We start from the raw sequence: 18,734 nt of genomic DNA on the forward strand, positions 1-18,734 counted from the left end.
GCATTTCGAGGAGAGATTTGGATTTGTTGAATTTAAGATGTCTGTGGGACGTCGGATTCCAGACGTCTGAAAAACGTCTGGAGATGCGACTTTGGCCATCAGCAGAAAGACTGGGGCAGGAGAGCTAGATTTGCTAATCTGCAGCCTGGAGGTGGTCCTTCAATCCATGGGAGCCAATGAGATGATCATCAAGTGAAGTTGTCTGGAGAGAGAAGAGAAGCAGACCTGGGACAGGGCCTTGAGGGATCCCCAGAGTTCACTGGAGTGACCTGGGATAGGAAGTGCAAGGGGTGTCCTGAACACCTCAAGAGAAGAGAGTCCAAGGCTGCAGAGTCCCAGAAAAGGGTCATGGGGAAGAGACGCCCCCCCCCCCATACAATTTTTACCTCCTTACTTTCCTTATGTTCTTTTTTTGAAAAATTTACTTATTTTTCCAATTGCATGCTAAAAGAGTTTTCACCAATCATTTTTGGTAAGGTTTTGTGTTTCACATTTTTCTCCCTCTCTCGTTTCCCCCTCCTCCTGATAGAAAACAATCTGATATAGATGATACACTTGTTAACTATTAAACGTCTGTCCATATTTGTCAGGTTGTCAAAGAAGAATCAAATCAAAAGGGGAAGAATAAAATGTGAGAGGGAAAAGACCCATAATATATAAAATGACCACTTTTAAAAATTGAAGCTAGTAAGCCTTGGTCTACATTCAGACTCTGGGCTTCCTTCTCTGGATCTGGATGGTATTTTCCATCACAAGTCTTACTGTGCCGGGGAAATGAGCAAGTCCATCATGGTTGATCATCACCCAGTGTTGCTTTAAGGTCTATAAAGTTCTTCTGGTTCTGCTCACATCGCTCTGCATCCACTCATTTAAGTCTTTCCAGGCTTTTCTGGAGTCCCATTCCTTGTGGTTTCTTTTGGAATAATAGTGTTCCGTCATATTCATATACCACAGTTTGTTCAACCATTCCCCAATTGATGGGAAATTGATTTCCTTTCTTATGTTAAGCAAAACTCCTTAAAACTGAGCCACTGGGGTGGCTAGGTGGCATAGTGGATAGAGCACTGGCTTTGGAGTCAGGAGTACCTGAGTTCAAATCCAGCCTCAGACACTTACTAATCACCTAGCTGTGTGGCCTTTGGCAAGCCACTTAACCCTATTTGCCTTGCAAAACCTAAAAAAAACGAAAAAAAAAACCCCAAAAAACAAAACAAAAAGAAAACAAAAAAAAAACTGAGCCACTGGCCATGTCTGACACTGAAGTCTACCCCTTTAGTGCCCGGGTGGCAGTGGCCTGCTTCCTTCACTTCTTTGCCATCTGGTGCCAAGCAGAATCCATGGTCCTCTTCTTCAGGAACTTGAGCACAGGCATTTTTCTTCTCCTTGGCTTTGCCCAGTTTCCTGCAGCTCCTGCCCCCTGCTGACTGTCCTTCTCTGGACACTTCTCAACTCATCTTTGTCCTCCTCAAACTCTGAGGGCCCGGAGCTGGTCACAATCCTCTCTGGATGTGATCTGGCAGCTGGGCTTGGAGGTCCCTGGATGCCTAGGTCCTCCTTAGGCAAAGCCTCTTGCCCCAACTTCCACATTCTGAAGTTGGACTTGGTGGTTGAGCCTGTCACACTGTCGCACCCCACCTGTGCTGACCCTGTCCATTGTGCTGAACAAGAGTGGCTCCAGAGACCCTGATTTAACCTAAGAGTCATGTGAACAGCAGTGCCAGGCCTTCCTAAGACATTCACGGTTCACTCCCATAGCTCCCTGTTACACTGTATTAGCAATGGTAATAGCAAACCTCTCTATGGTGCCTACTGTGCTGAGAGCTTGACTGTTATGATCACATTGTATCCTCACAACAACTGTGAGAGGTAGGGTTCTTACTCTCATATCATCATTCCCATTTTCTAGTTGAGGAAACTGAGGCAGACAGGTGAAGTGACTTGTCTAAGGTCACACAGCGTCTAAGTGTCTGAGGTTGGATTTGAACTTGGGAAGGGGAGTCTTCCTGACTCCAGGCCTAACCTTAGGAGCATTGTAATTATTGTCATTTTGCTGATGGGAAGATTTATTCAGAAGTTGCTACCTGACTCGAGGCCCCTAGCTACCAAGTGGGAGTTGGTATTGCATCCCTCACCTGCTAGTTCCATGTTCTGTGTTCATTCTGCTCCCTCTTGGTGATGCAGCAGAGAGTGACCTCGAAGTGCATTAGGGTGCTGAGGTGAGCCCAGGCACTGTGCAGAGACCAGGGATCTGCCTTCGGGGAGCTCACCAACCACTGGCTACAGACAGGGACCGGACATATTTCAGAGTGAAGATCCAAGAATGAAAGACCCAAGTCACTGTGTTCTCCATGTCCCAGCTCTTCAGGCAAAGCTCTACTTCTGTACTAATTAGGTTCTTAGGCACACTTGGGGGAGAAGCTGGAAACATGAGAACCCGCTGTCCTTGGGTCTCATCAAGAGGTTCTTGTGGTTGGAGGAGGGTCGAGTCCACATTAGAGAAGCAGGACCTTGGGGGGGTGCCTTGTGGACGAAAGTAGAAGGAGAGGCGCCTGATTGACCCACCAAACAGGGTAGAATTTAGGGAGATGCTTTTAGCAGATGCATTTTTTCCTGTAAAACTTTTTGTAGTTTGTCTTAAAAGAAGACATTTGGTGGCTAGTCCATGAATTGTTACCCTCTTGGGTTACACTGAGGTTTTATGTGTCTCTGCCTGGGGCTCGGGAATGTTGGCAATCCATGAGGATCCAAAGGATATGAAGACTTGCCTGGCTAACCTCAGCCCCGATGGCAGGTTTGCTCGGGTGGATGAGATCCCAGCTCTATTGGCCTATTGAGTCCAGGAGAGCTTTGGTGGGAAGCTCATCTGGGCCAGTCCTCTCCAACAGGCTACAGAATGGGACATTATGCCAGTCCTGGGATAACACTGAGGCTTGGGGCAGGGGGGGCAACAGTTGGGAGTCTAGATGAATCTCAGTGTTTCAAATTAATCTGAGAAGTATCCAGATAACTTGACTTCTCCTTCCTTGTTTCTCCCTGCCCCCTTTAGTGGCATACCCGGATTGTGTATAGGTGGGACGTCGACAATGAGCTCTGTTGCAGTTTTGACCCAGGAGAGCTTTGCTGAGCACCGCAGTGGGCTGGCCCAGCAGCAGATTAAAGGTAGTCCCCCGCAAGATCTCTGACATCCATTGCATCCACAGTTTTCTGGCCTCAATGTGCTAGAAAACCTGGTTGCCTGTTCCTTGAGAGTCCCTGGATATCAGGTATATCGATGAGGTGGCCTTGTCGAATCTGCCCTGCGCTGAGATAGCCAGTCGACCTTTCGAATACTAAACTCAAGATTACTGAACCCCACTTCATAAACCATTTGTGCCAACTGTGTGTGGGGTTTGATTGTCTGTTCACTGTTTTCTTTGACAAATGAGGCCCGGTTTCAAGATGACCATAGAGAGGATGGAAGTATTATGCAGGCTCAAGGCCCAGTCCTTGACCTTGAGCTGTCTCGGCTAGGCTTAGGAAAGGGGGGCAGGTCTGTGCATCTTCAAGCCTCCCGTCATGTGGCCCGTGTTTGAGGATGATTGGAGAATCTTTCTTATTAAGTGAGGTTTATTGAACTGAGTGTTTGAAGAGGCCTTGATATAAATGAAGGGAGGAAAGAAGCCAGAATGAGAGTGAATGGAAACTGATGGGTTTACTCATTTTCTGCCCTTTGTTTGGGGGTTTCTATTTTTTTCAGTCTATATTTAGAATGATCCTGTAAGTTTTTTGTCTTTCTACAGTTGCTGCTTTAAATTCGGAAGATGAAAGCGACCCTCCAACTTATAAAGATGCCTTCCCTCCACTTCCTGAGAAGTCTGCTTGTTTGGAGGCAGCTCAGGAGCCTGCTGGGGCCTGGGGCAACAAGATCCGACCCATTAAAGCCTCCATCATCACTCAGGTGATCACCCAGGCTGGGTCCACGGGAAATGAGTGATTTAAGGGATTGTACCTGGAAATGGGAAGAGCTTTTGAGCTGTAGAGAGCATCAAAGGAAGGGTGTGTTTGGGTGGATGGGAATCAGAGCACCTTAGGGAAGAGGCTGAAGAGTCTAGCATAAGTGGCCAAGGAGGGCCTCTGGATCCCAAAGCAGAGTAGGCAGGGATCAGAATTCTCTGACTTGAGGCCCCTCCCTAAGCTAGCCAGTGATCTGAGGTGATGGGAGCTCACAACTCTGAATTCTGGAACGGCATCGGCAGTGATTGGCTTGACAGAAATATCATTTACCCCTGGGCTGAACTTTGTTGATGTCGAGGCTCTGCAGATGCTTCCGTAGTCTAGTCAGTTGAGGTCCAGAAGAGTGCTCGAGCCCTCTTCTCAGCTTGGGTCCAGGCTCTCTTGCAGGTGACCAGGAACTGCTATCTGTTGGTCTTGAGCAGGTGTTCCACGTGCCCCTGGAGGAGAGGAAGTATAAGGACATGAACCAGTTTGGGGAAGGGGAACAAGCCAAGATCTGCCTTGAGATCATGCAGAGGACCGGTGCTCACCTGGAGTTGTCCCTCGCCAAAGACCAAGGCCTCTCCATCATGGTCTCTGGGAAGCTGGAAGCAGTCATGAAGGCTCGTAAGGACATCGTGGCAAGGCTGCAGACTCAGGTCAGTCCAAATTCTCTTGGCCTTGTTCTTGGAGTGCCTGGGGCAAGAGGCAGTGAAAGGCCCGAAGGGCATTGAGAGCTCCCCTCCTGCGGGGAGAGGGGTGTCAGTAGGAAGCAGAACTCCCCCAGGGATGGCAGGGGCTGGAGCAGGGAACATTCACTCCTTGTTATCCTTTTGTTCTTTTGCTTTATGTTATCCTGAAGTTTTCGCTTTAATTAAATCCCAGCCAGTGGCTTACTTCAGGGGTCCCACCTTTGGAGAGTGGGTCACATTCCCTACCTGTAACCCCACACTCCATATTGAAAGCATGTGTCTCATGTCCTTGGACCTGTAATGGACCGTTGCCTTCTGGTCTGGGTAATGTCCTCTCTGTCACTGACCTCGGTGGCAGATGCCCAGCCCAGGGCGGTTAGGTCACAGGGTTGGAACAGTTTCCTCTCTTGGCTCCCCTCATTCCAAGTTGACTATTCACAGATGCAGCCGTAAGGGTTGTGGGACTGTCTTCTTGATTGACGTCCCTTCAGCGTGGGCTATTTTCCTTGTTTGTCTTTATCGACCATTTGCTGCTTGTGACATTAAAAGCACCAAGTTGTTTTGATTTGCATTTCTCATATTATTGATTTGGAGCAATCTTCACGTGCTTCTTTGGCAAGTATTCAGACATGATCAGTTCTCAAAAGAAGTCACTTCTGAAAAGAGTAATGACATAATCTGCCAAGTGGTCACTGACTAATCCCCAGAAGACAAAATAACTGGCAACAGACGAGTCATAGATGTTCCTGCACCTTTAGAGATGACGAGTCTGAAGAATTTGCAGCCTCTTTGGGTATTGTCTGTGAATGGATGCTCCCCAAGGACTGAATGGCACTCTCCTGTTGGAGAGGGCCCTGGAACTGATGGACGAGTGGGCCTGGTTTCCTGGGGATGGCCTTTGGGGGTACTTGGTGACACTGTCAACGTCAAGACCTCTGAATGTGTTGGATGTTGAGCTTTCTTGGGGAGTCTGCCTGTCTTTCTCCCAGTTGACTGCTGAGTTTCTCTTCTCAAATAACCTGCACTGTTTTAGTTTCTGGCAGCAGATTGTTTAAAAATGCCATTTAAGAAAAATTCTTTTTGGTCTATTGGATCATCTCTTCTGTCTAAATTGTGAAAGATTTGTTGCTTTGTAGCATGTGGCCTTTCACATTTGGGTTTGTCACCCAGCTCTGGGTCTGTGATCTTTTGTATCTGAGGACCATGTAGTGTTGCTCACCAGTCTCCCTTAGGCAGGAGTGCTTCTCCTTTGGGGCGGCGTCCAACCCTAGGGCAGAGAGTTTTCTTTTGAAAGCCGCACCTTATGCCAGTTCTGACTAAGGGTTCGACCCACACTGGCCTTTGTGTCTGCTAATGTGAATTGTCTGGGCACTGATGGAGTGACTTGATAGCTACCCATTTTCAGAAGGGATGGTTTTTGCCCTTTGTGTTGGTGAAATGCAATGTTTCATGGCTGAGCTGTGTGTCTATGGAATAGAACATCCCGACGTGTCCTTTACACCTTTCTTTGCCTGGACTGCAGGCTTCAGCAACGGTGGCCATTCCCAAAGAACATCATCGCTTTGTCATTGGCAAGAATGGTGAGAAACTGCAGGACTTAGAGCTCAAGACTGCAACCAAGATCCAGATTCCTCGCCCAGAAGATCCCAGCAACCAGATCAAGATCACTGGCACCAAGGAGGGCATCGAGAAAGCCCGCCACGAAGTCCTGTTGATCTCAGCTGAGCAGGTAAGAGAGGGGGTGCTGATGGCAGGGATCACTCTTATCATGAGAGTGAGAGAGGTGGCTGTTGGGAAGTTTAAGCTCTTAGGTATGTCCAAAACTGAGAGATGGTGAAGCTCCTGGCACTTCCCGGCACTTCCCGGCACTGTCATTTACTGTCTGGCTTTTTGTAGCTCAATTAACATTTTCTTTATGAATTTGAAACATCACAAGTTTATTTCTGATACTGATTTGTTGTCAATGGTTCCTTTTACCATGATAGAGTTTCCTTGTTTTTCCCTATTTTTTTTTTTTTTTTGGTCAGACAGCATATTGGTGATTCTTGCTTAATGCATATACTCAGAGTTTTATTTTGTGCATATCTTTGTGTCTTCATTGTTTTTCTCATAATTCTCAGATTTAGGAGGTTTGTTTTGTTACTCAGTTTTAAATTTTTTTATTTTGTTGGATTGTTCAATTCGTTCACATTTAAAGTGATGAGAGTTAGATTTATATTTTCCTCTTTAGTCTATAGAGAATCTTGTGGGTTTTTTTTCCCCAAGATGTAATTGTTTTCTGTCTTCTGCTATAAAGTTTGTTTCTTCAGTTATATTAGCTTAAAATCTTTAAAGCGGCCACTGATTCTCTCCTCCTTATTGCCGATCCTTTCTGCCCATTTGTTATCCTTTTCCCTTTAGAGTTCTTTCCCTTTCCTACTTTTATCTAATTGATTAATTCTTCCTGTCTTTTTTTTCCTTCTAATTTAAGTAGATTCTCCCTTCTTTCTTTCAATTGGCTAAATTTCTTTTTTTACACCCCTTTCTAAAGAATGCTTTTCTCTCTTCATTATCTGTTTTCTCTGTCTACTCTAGGCCCTCATCTTCTAGCTCATGATCCTGTATCTTTATTGACTCGGTATAAATTCGGAACTTTGGGAGTGTCTGTTCTGGGCTCTCCCCTCTAGGCAGATTGTGCCTCCACTGTTTTGTGGAGCTTCTCCTTTCCACTGTGCTTCACTCTCTGAAGGTGACCACTCAAGACCTCTGTTCTCCCCTTCCCCCCCAATTCTCCCTTCCCGAGGTAGGACTGATGGTCTTGGCTTTGATGCTGCTGGATCAAGCATCAAATCCCCCCATGTAGCCTGCCCAAGGTCCCCATCTCCCCTCACAGAACATAACTCTTTACCTAGAGCAGCATTCTTGAGTGTAGTCCCCTCCCACCTCCATAGTAAGGCCTATTCCTTCCCCTCCCCCACTCATTTGTAGACTCTTTGCCTTCTGAGACCACAGAGAACACTGTCCCCTCATTGCTACCCTTTGGTTTGGCCCAGGCACCTGCCACCCTCCCCTCTTCCCTGCATGCAACACCCCTGCCCCCCCACCCCCCCATTTGTAGTAGAGTCCCATCTCTCTACTTTACCCCTCTACAAGCCTTCTCCCACTAGCTCCTTGTGCTCATTTAGGAAAGAAGCCCCTTCCTGGTCTCTTTTGGTCGCCACTGCAGTCCTTCATCTCTGGGCCTTTAAAGAGGCTAAGAAATAATCTCTTCAGGTGTGGTTTTCATTCTGAGATTGTTTTGATCACCTCAGCAATTGAGAGCCTATTTTTTTCAGTTACAGAGTTAAGTTCAGATAGGTAGGGTGTTGCTCGGATTCCATTGCTTTGGACAGGGGAGGTCTTTTTCTTATGACTTGTAGAAATCATTGTTTCTGAATTGAATTAATGAATTGAAACCCTGTATGAATTGGAGTTTGCAACTTGGGTTGGTTTGATTTTTTTTTTTTTCCTGGAGGGAGTCTGAATTCTTTCCATTTGGTATTTCATTTTCTGCTTTGTTATTTCCCATAGTGTTCTTCTGCTCCCTTGGATGGTTGTCTCCATTGGTCTCAATTGGATAAAGAGCAAGTTTTCTTTGAATCATCTTGATTTTTGCTTCTCTTTTTCTTAAATTGTCATTGTGCTCTCTGTTGTTCCTTCAGACTTGCTCTGGCAGAGACCATTTTTTAATTTTTTTGGGGGGGGGTTCCCCATAATATTTGCTGTGCAGGCCCAACTTCTGATCTCATTGTGATCATTTCTCTTTTGATACCAGTCAGGACCAGTGGGTCCCCCATAGTCCTCTGGCTGGAGTGTTGGGTGTTTGTCCTTTGTTCTGTTCACTGGATCTGGAGACCATGCGTCCTTTGGCTCTGAATGTTTTCCCTCTTTATTTGCTTATGTTCAGGTCCTTTTCTTCTTCCTGGAATCTGCCCATTTCTGTCTTTTCCCCCTTATTTTCTCCTGTGGCTTTTCTGACTTTCCCTCACCATGGTATGCTTTCCCTTTGTCCATACTGGTCCACCTGCCCAGGTCTGTGCCCCAGGTGGATGGCAGGAACGCTGCAGCCTCAGCCTGGGGGTGACAAAGTGGAGGCCTGGACACACGTCCTGCAGTGGCCCCAGCAACCTCCCAGAGTCTGAGGGAGGAGGCACTGGCTGTGGGGTTGGGTTGGCCTGCGCACTGTAGGCAGAGCTGAGGGTGCTCCTGGCTGCCAAGGGTCGGGGCTTCGAGTGAGAGTGTGTGTGGGTCTGTGGGTGTGAGAGTGTCTCTGTGTGTGTGAAATTGTATGCCTGTGAGAGTGTTCGTGTGTCTGTGTGCACACGTGTGTTTGCACAAGCATCTGTACACGAGTATGGGGGGTATTTTGTGAGTTTGTGTAAATGTAGTTTGCTTGTGGGAGCCTGTGGACATATCTGTCAGGAGTGTGCATATGTCCAGCTACCTCACCCGTGGTGTTCTCCACAGGACAAGCGTGCAGTGGAGAGGCTCGATGTGGAGAAGGTCTTCCACCCTTTCATTGCGGGGCCCTACAACAAGCTGGTGGGCGAGATCATGCAGGAGACGGGTACACGCATCAACATCCCGCCACCCAGTGTGAACCGCACTGAGATTGTCTTCACTGGAGAAAAGGAGCAGCTGGCACAGGCTGTGGCCCGCATCAAGAAGATATACGAGGAGAAGGTGGGGTGAGATGGCACAGACCGAGGGGTGGAGGGCTCCTGAGCCAGTCTCCCAGTCTCCAGCCCTGGCCCCCAATATGAATTTGTGTCAGTTTGCTTCACAAAGTCCTTGTCTCCTCAGTGTGTTAAAGGGCCAGCTTTGGGTGGGGGACGATAGCATGCATTTTAGGAAGTGAAGCCTCTCTGTCTCTCTCCCCCCTCCCTCCCCTCTCTGTCTGTCTGTCTCTCTCACTCAGTTGGTGCCCTGCCTCCACTCCCCTGACTCCCAGCTGCTCCACTTGTCTCTTTTCAGAAGAAGAAGACTACCACCATTGCAGTGGAGGTGAAGAAGTCTCAGCACAAGTACGTCATCGGACCCAAGGGCAACTCCCTGCAGGAGATTCTGGAAAGAACTGGAGTGTCGGTCGAGATCCCACCCACAGATAGCAGCTCGGAGACTGTGATCCTACGTGGCGAACCCGAGAAGTTAGGGCAAGCACTCACTGAAGTCTACGCCAAGGTGAGCCTGCGCAGTCCAAGGCATTCCCTTCCCCCCCCCCCCCCCCCCCATCCCTGGGCTGGGAGCTCACACTTGACAAGTTGACTCTTTCTTTCTCATCAGGCCAACAGTTTCACTGTCTCCTCTGTCTCTGCTCCATCTTGGCTTCACCGTTTCATCATCGGCAAGAAAGGGCAGAACTTGGCCAAAATCACTCAGCAGATGCCAAAGGTAGGGACAGGAGTTTATTTCTCCAGGCATTCCCTCGAGGGAAGAGGGACATCCACTTAAGCCCTGGGGGCATCGCCCTCTGACAAACATTGCCTCATCTGCTGTGAAGGCAAGGCCAGACCCTGGAGGAGCATTGCCTCCCTCATAGTGTCCTGAGAACCACCCTGGTGGCCTGTCACGCAGTGTGTTCCTGCCTTTCTTCAGTTAGAGCCCAGGGCCAGGCCTCATCCAGACCTCCTGGTGAAAATTGCCTGCCTTGTGCTTGGCACACTCTTGCCCTGTGCTGGTGGCTTTTTGTGGGTTGGCCAAGGTGTGGAAGAAGCCTAATGACTTTGGGAGGGGCTGCAGGAGCTTGGTTTCCTTGAAGACCTGTCCCATGAGCTCCAAGGAAGCTGCTGGGAGATTTGATGAGGTCTCTGTTAACTTGATATGGGTGAGGAGCTGGGGTAAACAGCCCCTCTCCCCCCATGTCCACACAGACTGGGCACGTTCAGAGGGGGCACTTGTAGGCCCGCTTGGAATTGAGCCTATCCCAGAGGATGATGTCTGTGTTTCACAGCTTGGGTCCCTATTTGATGCTCAGTGTTTAAGGGGTATGGGGCTTCTTAGCCTCGTTTCTCATGCTGTGATGAAGCAGTTTCTAGGCAAGCTAAGAGCTGTCACTCAACTTTACCTGGTGTTTGCTCTAAATGCTCTCGACAGATCCCAGTGAGGGTCCCTGCCCTTCTGAGCATCCTCTGAGAGGATTGGCCTCCTCAAAGCCCTGAGGAGTAGGCAGTGGCAGTGAATGTCCCACTGTTCCTCCCAGTTCTGCTCCTCTGATAAGTGCCAGGAAGGCAAATGAGAGAATGACTGTTCAAATGGACCCTTCCCCCTTCATGTTTTTATCTGGAAAAACGAGTGACACACTGTCATTCATGTTTGTTGTCTCAAGTGGGGGGGGAAATCTGATGTTCAGAAGTCTTACTCAAAATGAGAACATTTGGAATAGGTGCTCAGAAGCATTTCATCCTTGATCACACATCTGTGGTCCTCTGGGAGCCACCACTTTTGCTATTTGATAATATTGTAATGAAAGTTTGAGGGTGGGAGCTGTGTTGGTTTGGGTGGATATTGCAGAGTTGGCACTGGCTTTCCTCTTTCTGGGGGTTGCAGGTTCACATAGAATTTACTGAAGGAGAGGATAAGATCACACTGGAAGGACCCACCGAGGATGTGAAGGTGGCTCAAGAACAAATCGAGGCCATGGTCAAGGACCTGGTATGTCTCCTGGTAGTGTGTCTGGAACCCGAGGGCATCTTGGTAATGGCAGAGAAGAGAGGAGAGTTTCAGACTCTGTTGACCTTTCCTTGAAACCAAGTGATTGGGTTGGATAGTGCCTTTTTATTTAATCAATCACCCAACCCAAACTCTTGGATGGGGGCTTTGCTTTGAGTAGGGACAAATGAATTCTCATATAATGACATCATATAAATGACACACTCCACCACCTATGTGGTGCCCATCTCAGTTCTGCTGCCTTTGACTCTTTTCTCCTGTCCTTTACTCCTCTCTCCTGATAGTGGGGTGTCTCTGCTCATGGAATCCCCAGGAACATTTCAGTGCCTCCTGAGTAGCTCCTTGTACCACATTTCCAACTAATGGTCACCCAGCCTTTGCTCCATAAAGACCCTTCCAGGATTTATAAAGGTCCCCTACTTGCTACTTTTGGATGAATTTCCTTACTAGCAAGCCAAAACTGTCCTTTTGGCAACTTAAATCCAGTTCTTTTGAGTTTTGCAAGGCAAATGGGGTTAAGTGACTTGCTCAAGATCACACACATAAGAATTAAGTGTCTGAGACTGGATTTGAACTCAGGTCCTCCTGGCTCCAGGGTCGGTGCTCTATCCACTGTGCCACGCCCCCAACAGTTTTTAATAAATAAAAAAATTTTGAGCTCCAAATTCCCCCCCATTGAAAAGGCAAGTAGTTTGATATAGATTATACATTTGCAGTCATGCACCCCAAAACCACCCTTAATAAAGCAGTCTTCTTTGATCTGCATTTGCATTTAGACTATTGACTTTTGTTTTCCTGAAGGAGGGTAGCATTTTTTTGATTTCAGAATTGTCTTGATTATTGCTGAGAAGAGCTAAGTCATTTACAATTAATCATCGTATAGTTTTGCTGTTACTTCATATAACATTCTCCTGATTCTGCTCATTTTACTTTGCATCAGGTCATCTAAATCTTTCCAGGTTTTTCTGAGAGTGTTTTTATCATTTCTTGCACAATATCATTCCATCTCAATCTTAACAACTTGTTAAGCCATTCCCCAAAAGATGAGCATCTCCTCAGTTTCCAGTTTTTTTTGCCACTTCTAAGAGAGCTGCAATAAAATGGATTTTTGTGTGTTTAGATCCTTTTCCTTTTTTGCTCTTGATCTCTTTAAGATACAGGCCTAAAAGAAGTATTGCTTGATGAAAAAATATTTGTGGATTTAAAGTCCTTTGAGCATAGTTCCAAATTACTCTTCAGAAAGGTTGAATCAGGATACCAGTTCAATTAATGTCTCAATTTTTCCACATTCCATCCAACATTGGTTGTTTCCCTTTTCTGTTATATTTGCCAATCTGATAGGTGAAGGGTGGGGTACCTCAGAATTGGGTTTAGTTTGCATTTCTCCAATCAATGGCGATTTATAGCATTTTTTCCTGGCTTTAGACTGCTTTCTTTTGTCTGAAAATTGCCTATTCGTATCCTTTGACCATTTATCAATTGGGAACTGGCTCTTATTTCTATAAATTTGACTTTGTTCTCTCTGTATTTGAGAAATGAGGTCTTTATCAGAAAAACCTGCTATAAATTTTTTCCTCTCTCTCTCTCACTTTGTCCTCAAAAGTATTTGGCTTCTGACTTTTACCTTCCCCTCCCCTCTTCCTCTTCTACTTCTCCTTAGGGTTAGATAGATTTCTATACTCCATTGAGTGTGCACATTATTCCCTCTTTGAGCCAGTTCTCAAGAGCATAAGGTTCATGTACCCCATCTTCCCCTCCATTGTAAAAGCTCCTTTGCAACTCTTTTATGTCAGAAAATTTAACCCGTTTTACCTCTCCCATTCCCCTTCTCCCCTTGCCATGACTCAGAGGGTCCAGGATTGGGCAGGAAGGGTATGGAGACTGACTTTGGTTGGGCCCTGAATTCGGGTCCCTCTTTGCTGTCCTGTGAGGTCTGATTATGGCTGCTTTCCCCCACAGATTAACCGGATGGATTACGTTGAAATCAATATTGACCACAAGTTTCACAGACATCTGATTGGAAAGAATGGTGCCAACAGTGAGTCTGATAAACTCTGGTTTCTCTTTCTCTGGGTTTCCTTTAAGCCATAGTGACGTGGTGTGAGCTTTCTCAGGGTCTCTCAGAAGTGACTTCTCTTTAAGGAGCTGTGAGGAGAGCCAGGAGAATGGTGAGCTACCCACTTTTTGTAATCTCCTGGGTAGGTGGCAGGAATCTGGCATGGATTGTGACACGTCTGAGTTCTCCTCGGTTTTTATCTGGATATTCCACCTTGAGACAATGGGAAAGCCCCTCAAACTCTCCTGTCTTGACAGCCAGCCGATGTGGGGTGCAAGCTCTTTTTTCTTGTCTGGGTTCCTGGTTCCTCTGGAATTTTGACCGTTGTAACTTTAATTGAAGGAAACACTGCTTCCCTGTGTGAGGAATGAGACACTTGTTTTCTAGGTCAGGAGGTTCCTACCCCTTTTGTGTCCTGGACCATTTGGTTAGTCAGTCTGGGGATACTTGTGGATTTTGCTCAGTAAAATAAAGTTGATAGGATTGCAAAGGAAAGCCATTATTTCTTAATGCAATTAGGAAAATACAAGTCAAACAAGTTCATGGAACCCAGGAACACTCATGTAGAAGGATCTTGTCCCCTGTTCTCATATTTTGGGGTATGGTCAATTGATGGCAAGTATATGTCTGGTGTGCTCAAACATGTGGATGATTGTGTTACTTCTTGCACCATCACTATTTGGAATGCCCTAAGGGGGCAAAGCAGAGGGACCCAGAGTAGGGAGCTACAAAGGACCTAGATGGTGGGCACTTGGGTTTATTCTGGTGTTGGTTCTGTGAAGAAGCTTTCTTCTCCCAGATGGACTCCCCAAGCCCAGGAGCACCATGCCAACTGTTGACTATGGTTGCCATCCTCCAGTAAGGGCGGGGGGGGCTCTTTGCTCAGTCACCTTTGTCATCTGGCTGTTCTTAAAAGATGAGATCTTCACCCAGTGTAACAAGTGTAAGCCACCCTGAGTGAAGATCTCAGTTGCTATAATCAGTGAAAGGACAATGGTAAGAACAAACTAGGTCTGGAGACCTGTTTAATGTGGGGGGCGGGGTTGCAATTCATTATTGAAATCTTGTCTCTCACCACACACACACACACACACACACACACACACACACACACACACTTGTGAGAAATCGAATCACTCCCTTTTTGCAATAGGTGGTTTAAGTGGATCTCAAAAGTTCATGTTTGCCCTGGGCATTTATTTACTTGCAGAAGAGAACAGACACTTGACTGCATTGCCTCTTTGGGGTTGGGTTTGGTGGAATTGTCTCCCCCCTTGTTTTACTTCTGGGGGGTCCTCGTAATTGAGCAATGGTGTCTATGGTTTGTTTGCCCTGCAGTAAATAGAATCAAAGATCAGTACAAGGTCTCTGTGAGAATCCCTCCTGATAATGATAAAAGCAACTTGATCCGCATCGAGGGGGACCCTCAGGGCGTCCAACAGGCCAAGAAAGAGCTGCTGGAACTTGCATCCCGTATGGTGAGCCTGAATTTTTTGGGGTACTATTGTGGGACTCGCTAACCCCACTTCTGGGTGAAGCCTGGTCCCTCCCTGAAGGAGCCCTCCCCAGACTTAAGAGTTGTGCATGGATTAGGCCCACTAGAAGGGGGCTGTGGGGAGTCATTAAAACCCTTAAGGAAAGGCTCCTTCTGAAAGGAGAACCTTCTGAGAGACGAATGCTTCTTGTATCCTTCCTAGAGCTTCTCTTCCAGAAACATGACCTTGGGGATCTTTTATAAAATTTTTTGTAAAACCTGAAAGAGAGGTAATGGACTAGAAGTCCTAAACAAAGCCTCCATTTGGAAATATGTAGGTTAGAGGGGTTTTATGTGCCCTTGCCTGTGTTTTGTTACAAGGGAGACCTGTTGAGGAAAGGGGAAGTCTTTGGGAAGGGAGAGAAAGAGAACATACATATATGATGACCTTTTAAAAAGCTCAGTTGAGCAGCCATGTAGGTGGCCTGGGAGACTTCTGGTCAGCTGGTGCAGAATCTGGTCAAGGGCTGCAGTTCTGGACTGCCTTGGGTGATGGGTCTGTTCTCATCTAGCTCTCTTCCTTCTTGTTCTGCTGGGGGGTCAAGATATAGAGGAGTAATCCTCTTCTGCCATGGGGTACCCAGAGTCTCCCCCTGGATGAGGAAGGTGAATCCATAGGTGTCCCTAAGCCACCTCCCTTCCCCTGCAACCTCAGGGACTGATCTTCCAGCTTTCTCCACATTGCTTCCAGAATATGAACTGAACGACTGGGGCATGCGTTTACCCAGTTGAGTTTTGGTTCTTCTGTGGGATTTAAAGAGTCAGTGGTGGCTTGTCTCTGAAGACCCTTAATCCCCTTGGGACTTTAAATAAGATTTGTGTTTCTAGGAAAATGAACGTACCAAGGACTTAATCATTGAGCAGAGATTTCATCGAACAATCATTGGGCAGAAAGGTGAAAGAATCCGTGAAATTCGTGATAAATTCCCAGAGGTGAGATTTCATGGGGCATCTTTAATGCCGGGAAGTCTTCCAACCCTGTTGCCTTTTCCCTCATTAGAGAGGAAGCCTCTTTATGAATGGTCCCCTGGGCATGGGGCGGGAATGAAAGAAACCCTTTGCCCTGCTTTGTGGCCCCCATGGACCTCCCTACCAAGCCAGCTTGTGATTATTTCTTTTAGGTTATCATCAATTTTCCAGACCCAGCCCAAAAAAGTGATATCGTACAACTCAGAGGCCCCAAGAATGAGGTGGAAAAGTGTACAAAATATATGCAGAAGATGGTGGCAGATCTGGTAAGCCTGGTTTCTGTCTTTTTTTTCACCCAGGAATGGTGCTGGGGGAGGGCTGCTCTGAAACTCGCAAATATTATGGGACATTATAAACCAGAGAGTTTGCATTGGCTCTTTGGGGTTGGATTTTGTGGAATCATCTCCCCCCCTTGCTTTACTTCTGGGTGTCTTAGTAATTGAGTGGTGTCTATGCTTTAAGTTCCTTTTTCTTAGTCATTGTATACTTGGACCAGTTAGGGAACCAAGAATGTTCACATTGATGCCACTTTGCTTCTGTGGGGGTGATGTGATAATGACCCTGCTTCTGTTGCTGAGGTGATGGATGGATAGTGTTGGTGATAAGGAGTTTGAGGGTTTGGGATTCCCATTTTTTTCCCCCACTTCTCCACCACACAAGGAATAGCCTTGGGCAGTAGTCTTTCCTTGATCCATACCCATGGATAGCTATTTCCCCTCAACACCCATTCCTTTTTATTTTATACAACTGTCAAATCCCCCTTTTGTCTGCCTTCTTGAGAACTGACTTTCAAGTAGAGTTGGAGGCAGAGAGAGACTGGAGGGCTTTCTTAAGTAGATTGTGTTGAATGCGGTTGAGCTGAGAGGTTTTCTGCCAAGAACTCTCCAAGGTGGGAAAGGGAATGGCCAGTGACTAGTGCCACACAGCTCTTCAGTCAAGAGTATCTTCTGATCCCATCTGGGACTTGTATCACTTCACCCCGTGAAGGACTAGGTTCTTGGGGCTGTCTGGGTTTCTGACTGATGGTCATTAGTGATAGCCAGCTCTCCTCCAGTCTCCCCTCTTCAGATCATAGATTCTGAAAAGCAGAGATTAATTCACAGATGTTTTAGGAAGGTGTCCTCACTGTTGTGGTTACTAATAATTTCATCTTTTTGTTTTTTAGGTTGAAAATAGTTATTCCATTGCTGTTCCAATCTTCAAACAGTTCCACAAGAACATCATTGGGAAAGGAGGTGCAAACATCAAAAAGGTGATGAAGCACTACTGCCCTTGCTCTGCTTGGGCCTGGACCAGGTCTTAGGGAGGGGAGTGAAGCAGAGTGAAAACTTCCCCCACCCCCAGCAGCCTTTGATTTTGATGCCAGTCTCTTCCTTTGTAGATCCGTGAAGAAAGCAACACCAAGATTGATTTGCCAGCAGAAAATAGTAACTCGGAGACCATTATCATCACAGGCAAGCGAGCCAATTGTGAAGTTGCTCGAAGCCGGATCCTTTCCATTCAGAAAGACCTGGTAAGGGAAGAGATGTGGTTGTATTGGGAGCCCGGGGCAAAGCTCTGCCCTGCTCTTGGACAGAGCATGGTACCAGTTCCATAGCATGGAAAGGGCTTGGGAGTCGTTTTAGACTTTTATAGATCGGATTGTTTGTGTAAACAGTATTTAATTGTTTTAATGTCTGTTTGGTTTTAATTGGGAATATTTTTCTTGCTATAAATTTTTGTTGGGAGTTTTAAAACCAAAATGTTACAAAGATATATGATTATGTCAAAAGAATTGACCTGGGTGAAGCCCACCCCTCTCTGCATGTGTTCACACAATTCCCTAGCATGGCCCCAGACTGGCCCAAAATGAGTGAAGTGGTAGGGAATCGGACCTAGATTTCTGCCACCACTTCATAATCTCCCTCTCTTACTGCAGTAAACAGCCATTCCTTCCTCTCCAAGAAAGTAAATGAGCTTATCTCTCAGCATTTTCTTCAGGCCATAAAATGACTTGAAGAGCCTCAGCCCCTTGATTTCAGGCCTACGGGCCAGGCCCAGCACTTTGCCTGAAAAGCTAACCATTTTCCGGCTTTTTTTTGTACTTAGGCCAACATTACAGAAGTGGAAGTGTCCATTCCATCCAAGCTTCATAACTCCCTCATTGGCACCAAAGGCCGCTTAATCCGGTCCATCATGGAAGAGTGTGGAGGGGTGCACATTCACTTTCCCACCGAAGGCTCGGGCATTGACACCGTTGTCATCAGGGGCCCAGCCCCAGATGTTGAAAAAGCCAAAAGACAACTATTACACCTGGCAGAAGAGAAGGTGAGTGGGCAGGAGAAGGCATCACTGGGAAATGAGGCCCTTCTCCCCCAGACCTTGCCTTGCTGACCCACCTGACCACCTTTCTTGGCATGTCTGCTTCTCTCTGTCTCTGCTTGCATGGCAGGTTGTGGTCACTTAATCTTTTGGTAGTGATCTGAGATATGAGGGTCCAAGAGTGCTGGCAGTTGGGAGTGGGGAAGGAACATCTCATGGGATTCTAAAGTGTTTGAGCTGGGGGCTGGCAGGACAGGTTCTGGTTGGGCCTATAGGGGCCTTTTATGAGTTAAGACCTTTAATACTTAATCCAGCATGTAGTTGTGATCTCTGCGACACCTTCAAAGGGCTGCTCTTTTTTATAGGACCTTAGTCAAGTCATTCCACTTCTCTCAGGCTCCTAGTATCCTGAATAAAATTCTTGTGGAGTTGGCCTGTTTCCCCGTTCTTTTGAGTTCCAGAGCACCGTGCTCCTCAGGGTTGTAGACCAGTATCCCAGGCTGGTGGCAGTGACCTTTGGCCT

The 18,734-nt window shown here is 46.8% G+C and overlaps 1 protein-coding gene across 5 annotated transcripts in view; it reads left to right on the top strand.

The window, feature by feature from the left end:
- Window positions 1–18,734, top strand: part of HDLBP (high density lipoprotein binding protein) — a 77,513-nt gene that overhangs the window by 44,546 nt on the left and 14,233 nt on the right. For all 5 annotated transcript variants that reach the window (XM_074190700.1, XM_074190697.1, XM_074190701.1 and 2 more), the window contains 15 exons: window positions 3,047–3,159; window positions 3,780–3,937; window positions 4,416–4,631; window positions 6,187–6,393; window positions 9,150–9,365; window positions 9,657–9,863; window positions 9,966–10,073; window positions 11,229–11,333; window positions 13,311–13,389; window positions 14,746–14,885; window positions 15,770–15,874; window positions 16,063–16,176; window positions 17,076–17,162; window positions 17,292–17,423; window positions 17,999–18,217. In XM_074190700.1, coding sequence (XP_074046801.1) covers window positions 3,084–3,159; window positions 3,780–3,937; window positions 4,416–4,631; window positions 6,187–6,393; window positions 9,150–9,365; window positions 9,657–9,863; window positions 9,966–10,073; window positions 11,229–11,333; window positions 13,311–13,389; window positions 14,746–14,885; window positions 15,770–15,874; window positions 16,063–16,176; window positions 17,076–17,162; window positions 17,292–17,423; window positions 17,999–18,217 — 2,169 coding nt within the window. In that variant the 5' untranslated portion in view covers window positions 3,047–3,083. The remainder of the gene's footprint in view (window positions 1–3,046; window positions 3,160–3,779; window positions 3,938–4,415; window positions 4,632–6,186; window positions 6,394–9,149; window positions 9,366–9,656; window positions 9,864–9,965; window positions 10,074–11,228; window positions 11,334–13,310; window positions 13,390–14,745; window positions 14,886–15,769; window positions 15,875–16,062; window positions 16,177–17,075; window positions 17,163–17,291; window positions 17,424–17,998; window positions 18,218–18,734) is intronic.

The sequence above is a fragment of the Macrotis lagotis genome, chromosome 6, assembly GCF_037893015.1.
Source record: "Macrotis lagotis isolate mMagLag1 chromosome 6, bilby.v1.9.chrom.fasta, whole genome shotgun sequence".
Lineage (NCBI taxonomy): Eukaryota > Metazoa > Chordata > Mammalia > Peramelemorphia > Peramelidae > Macrotis > Macrotis lagotis.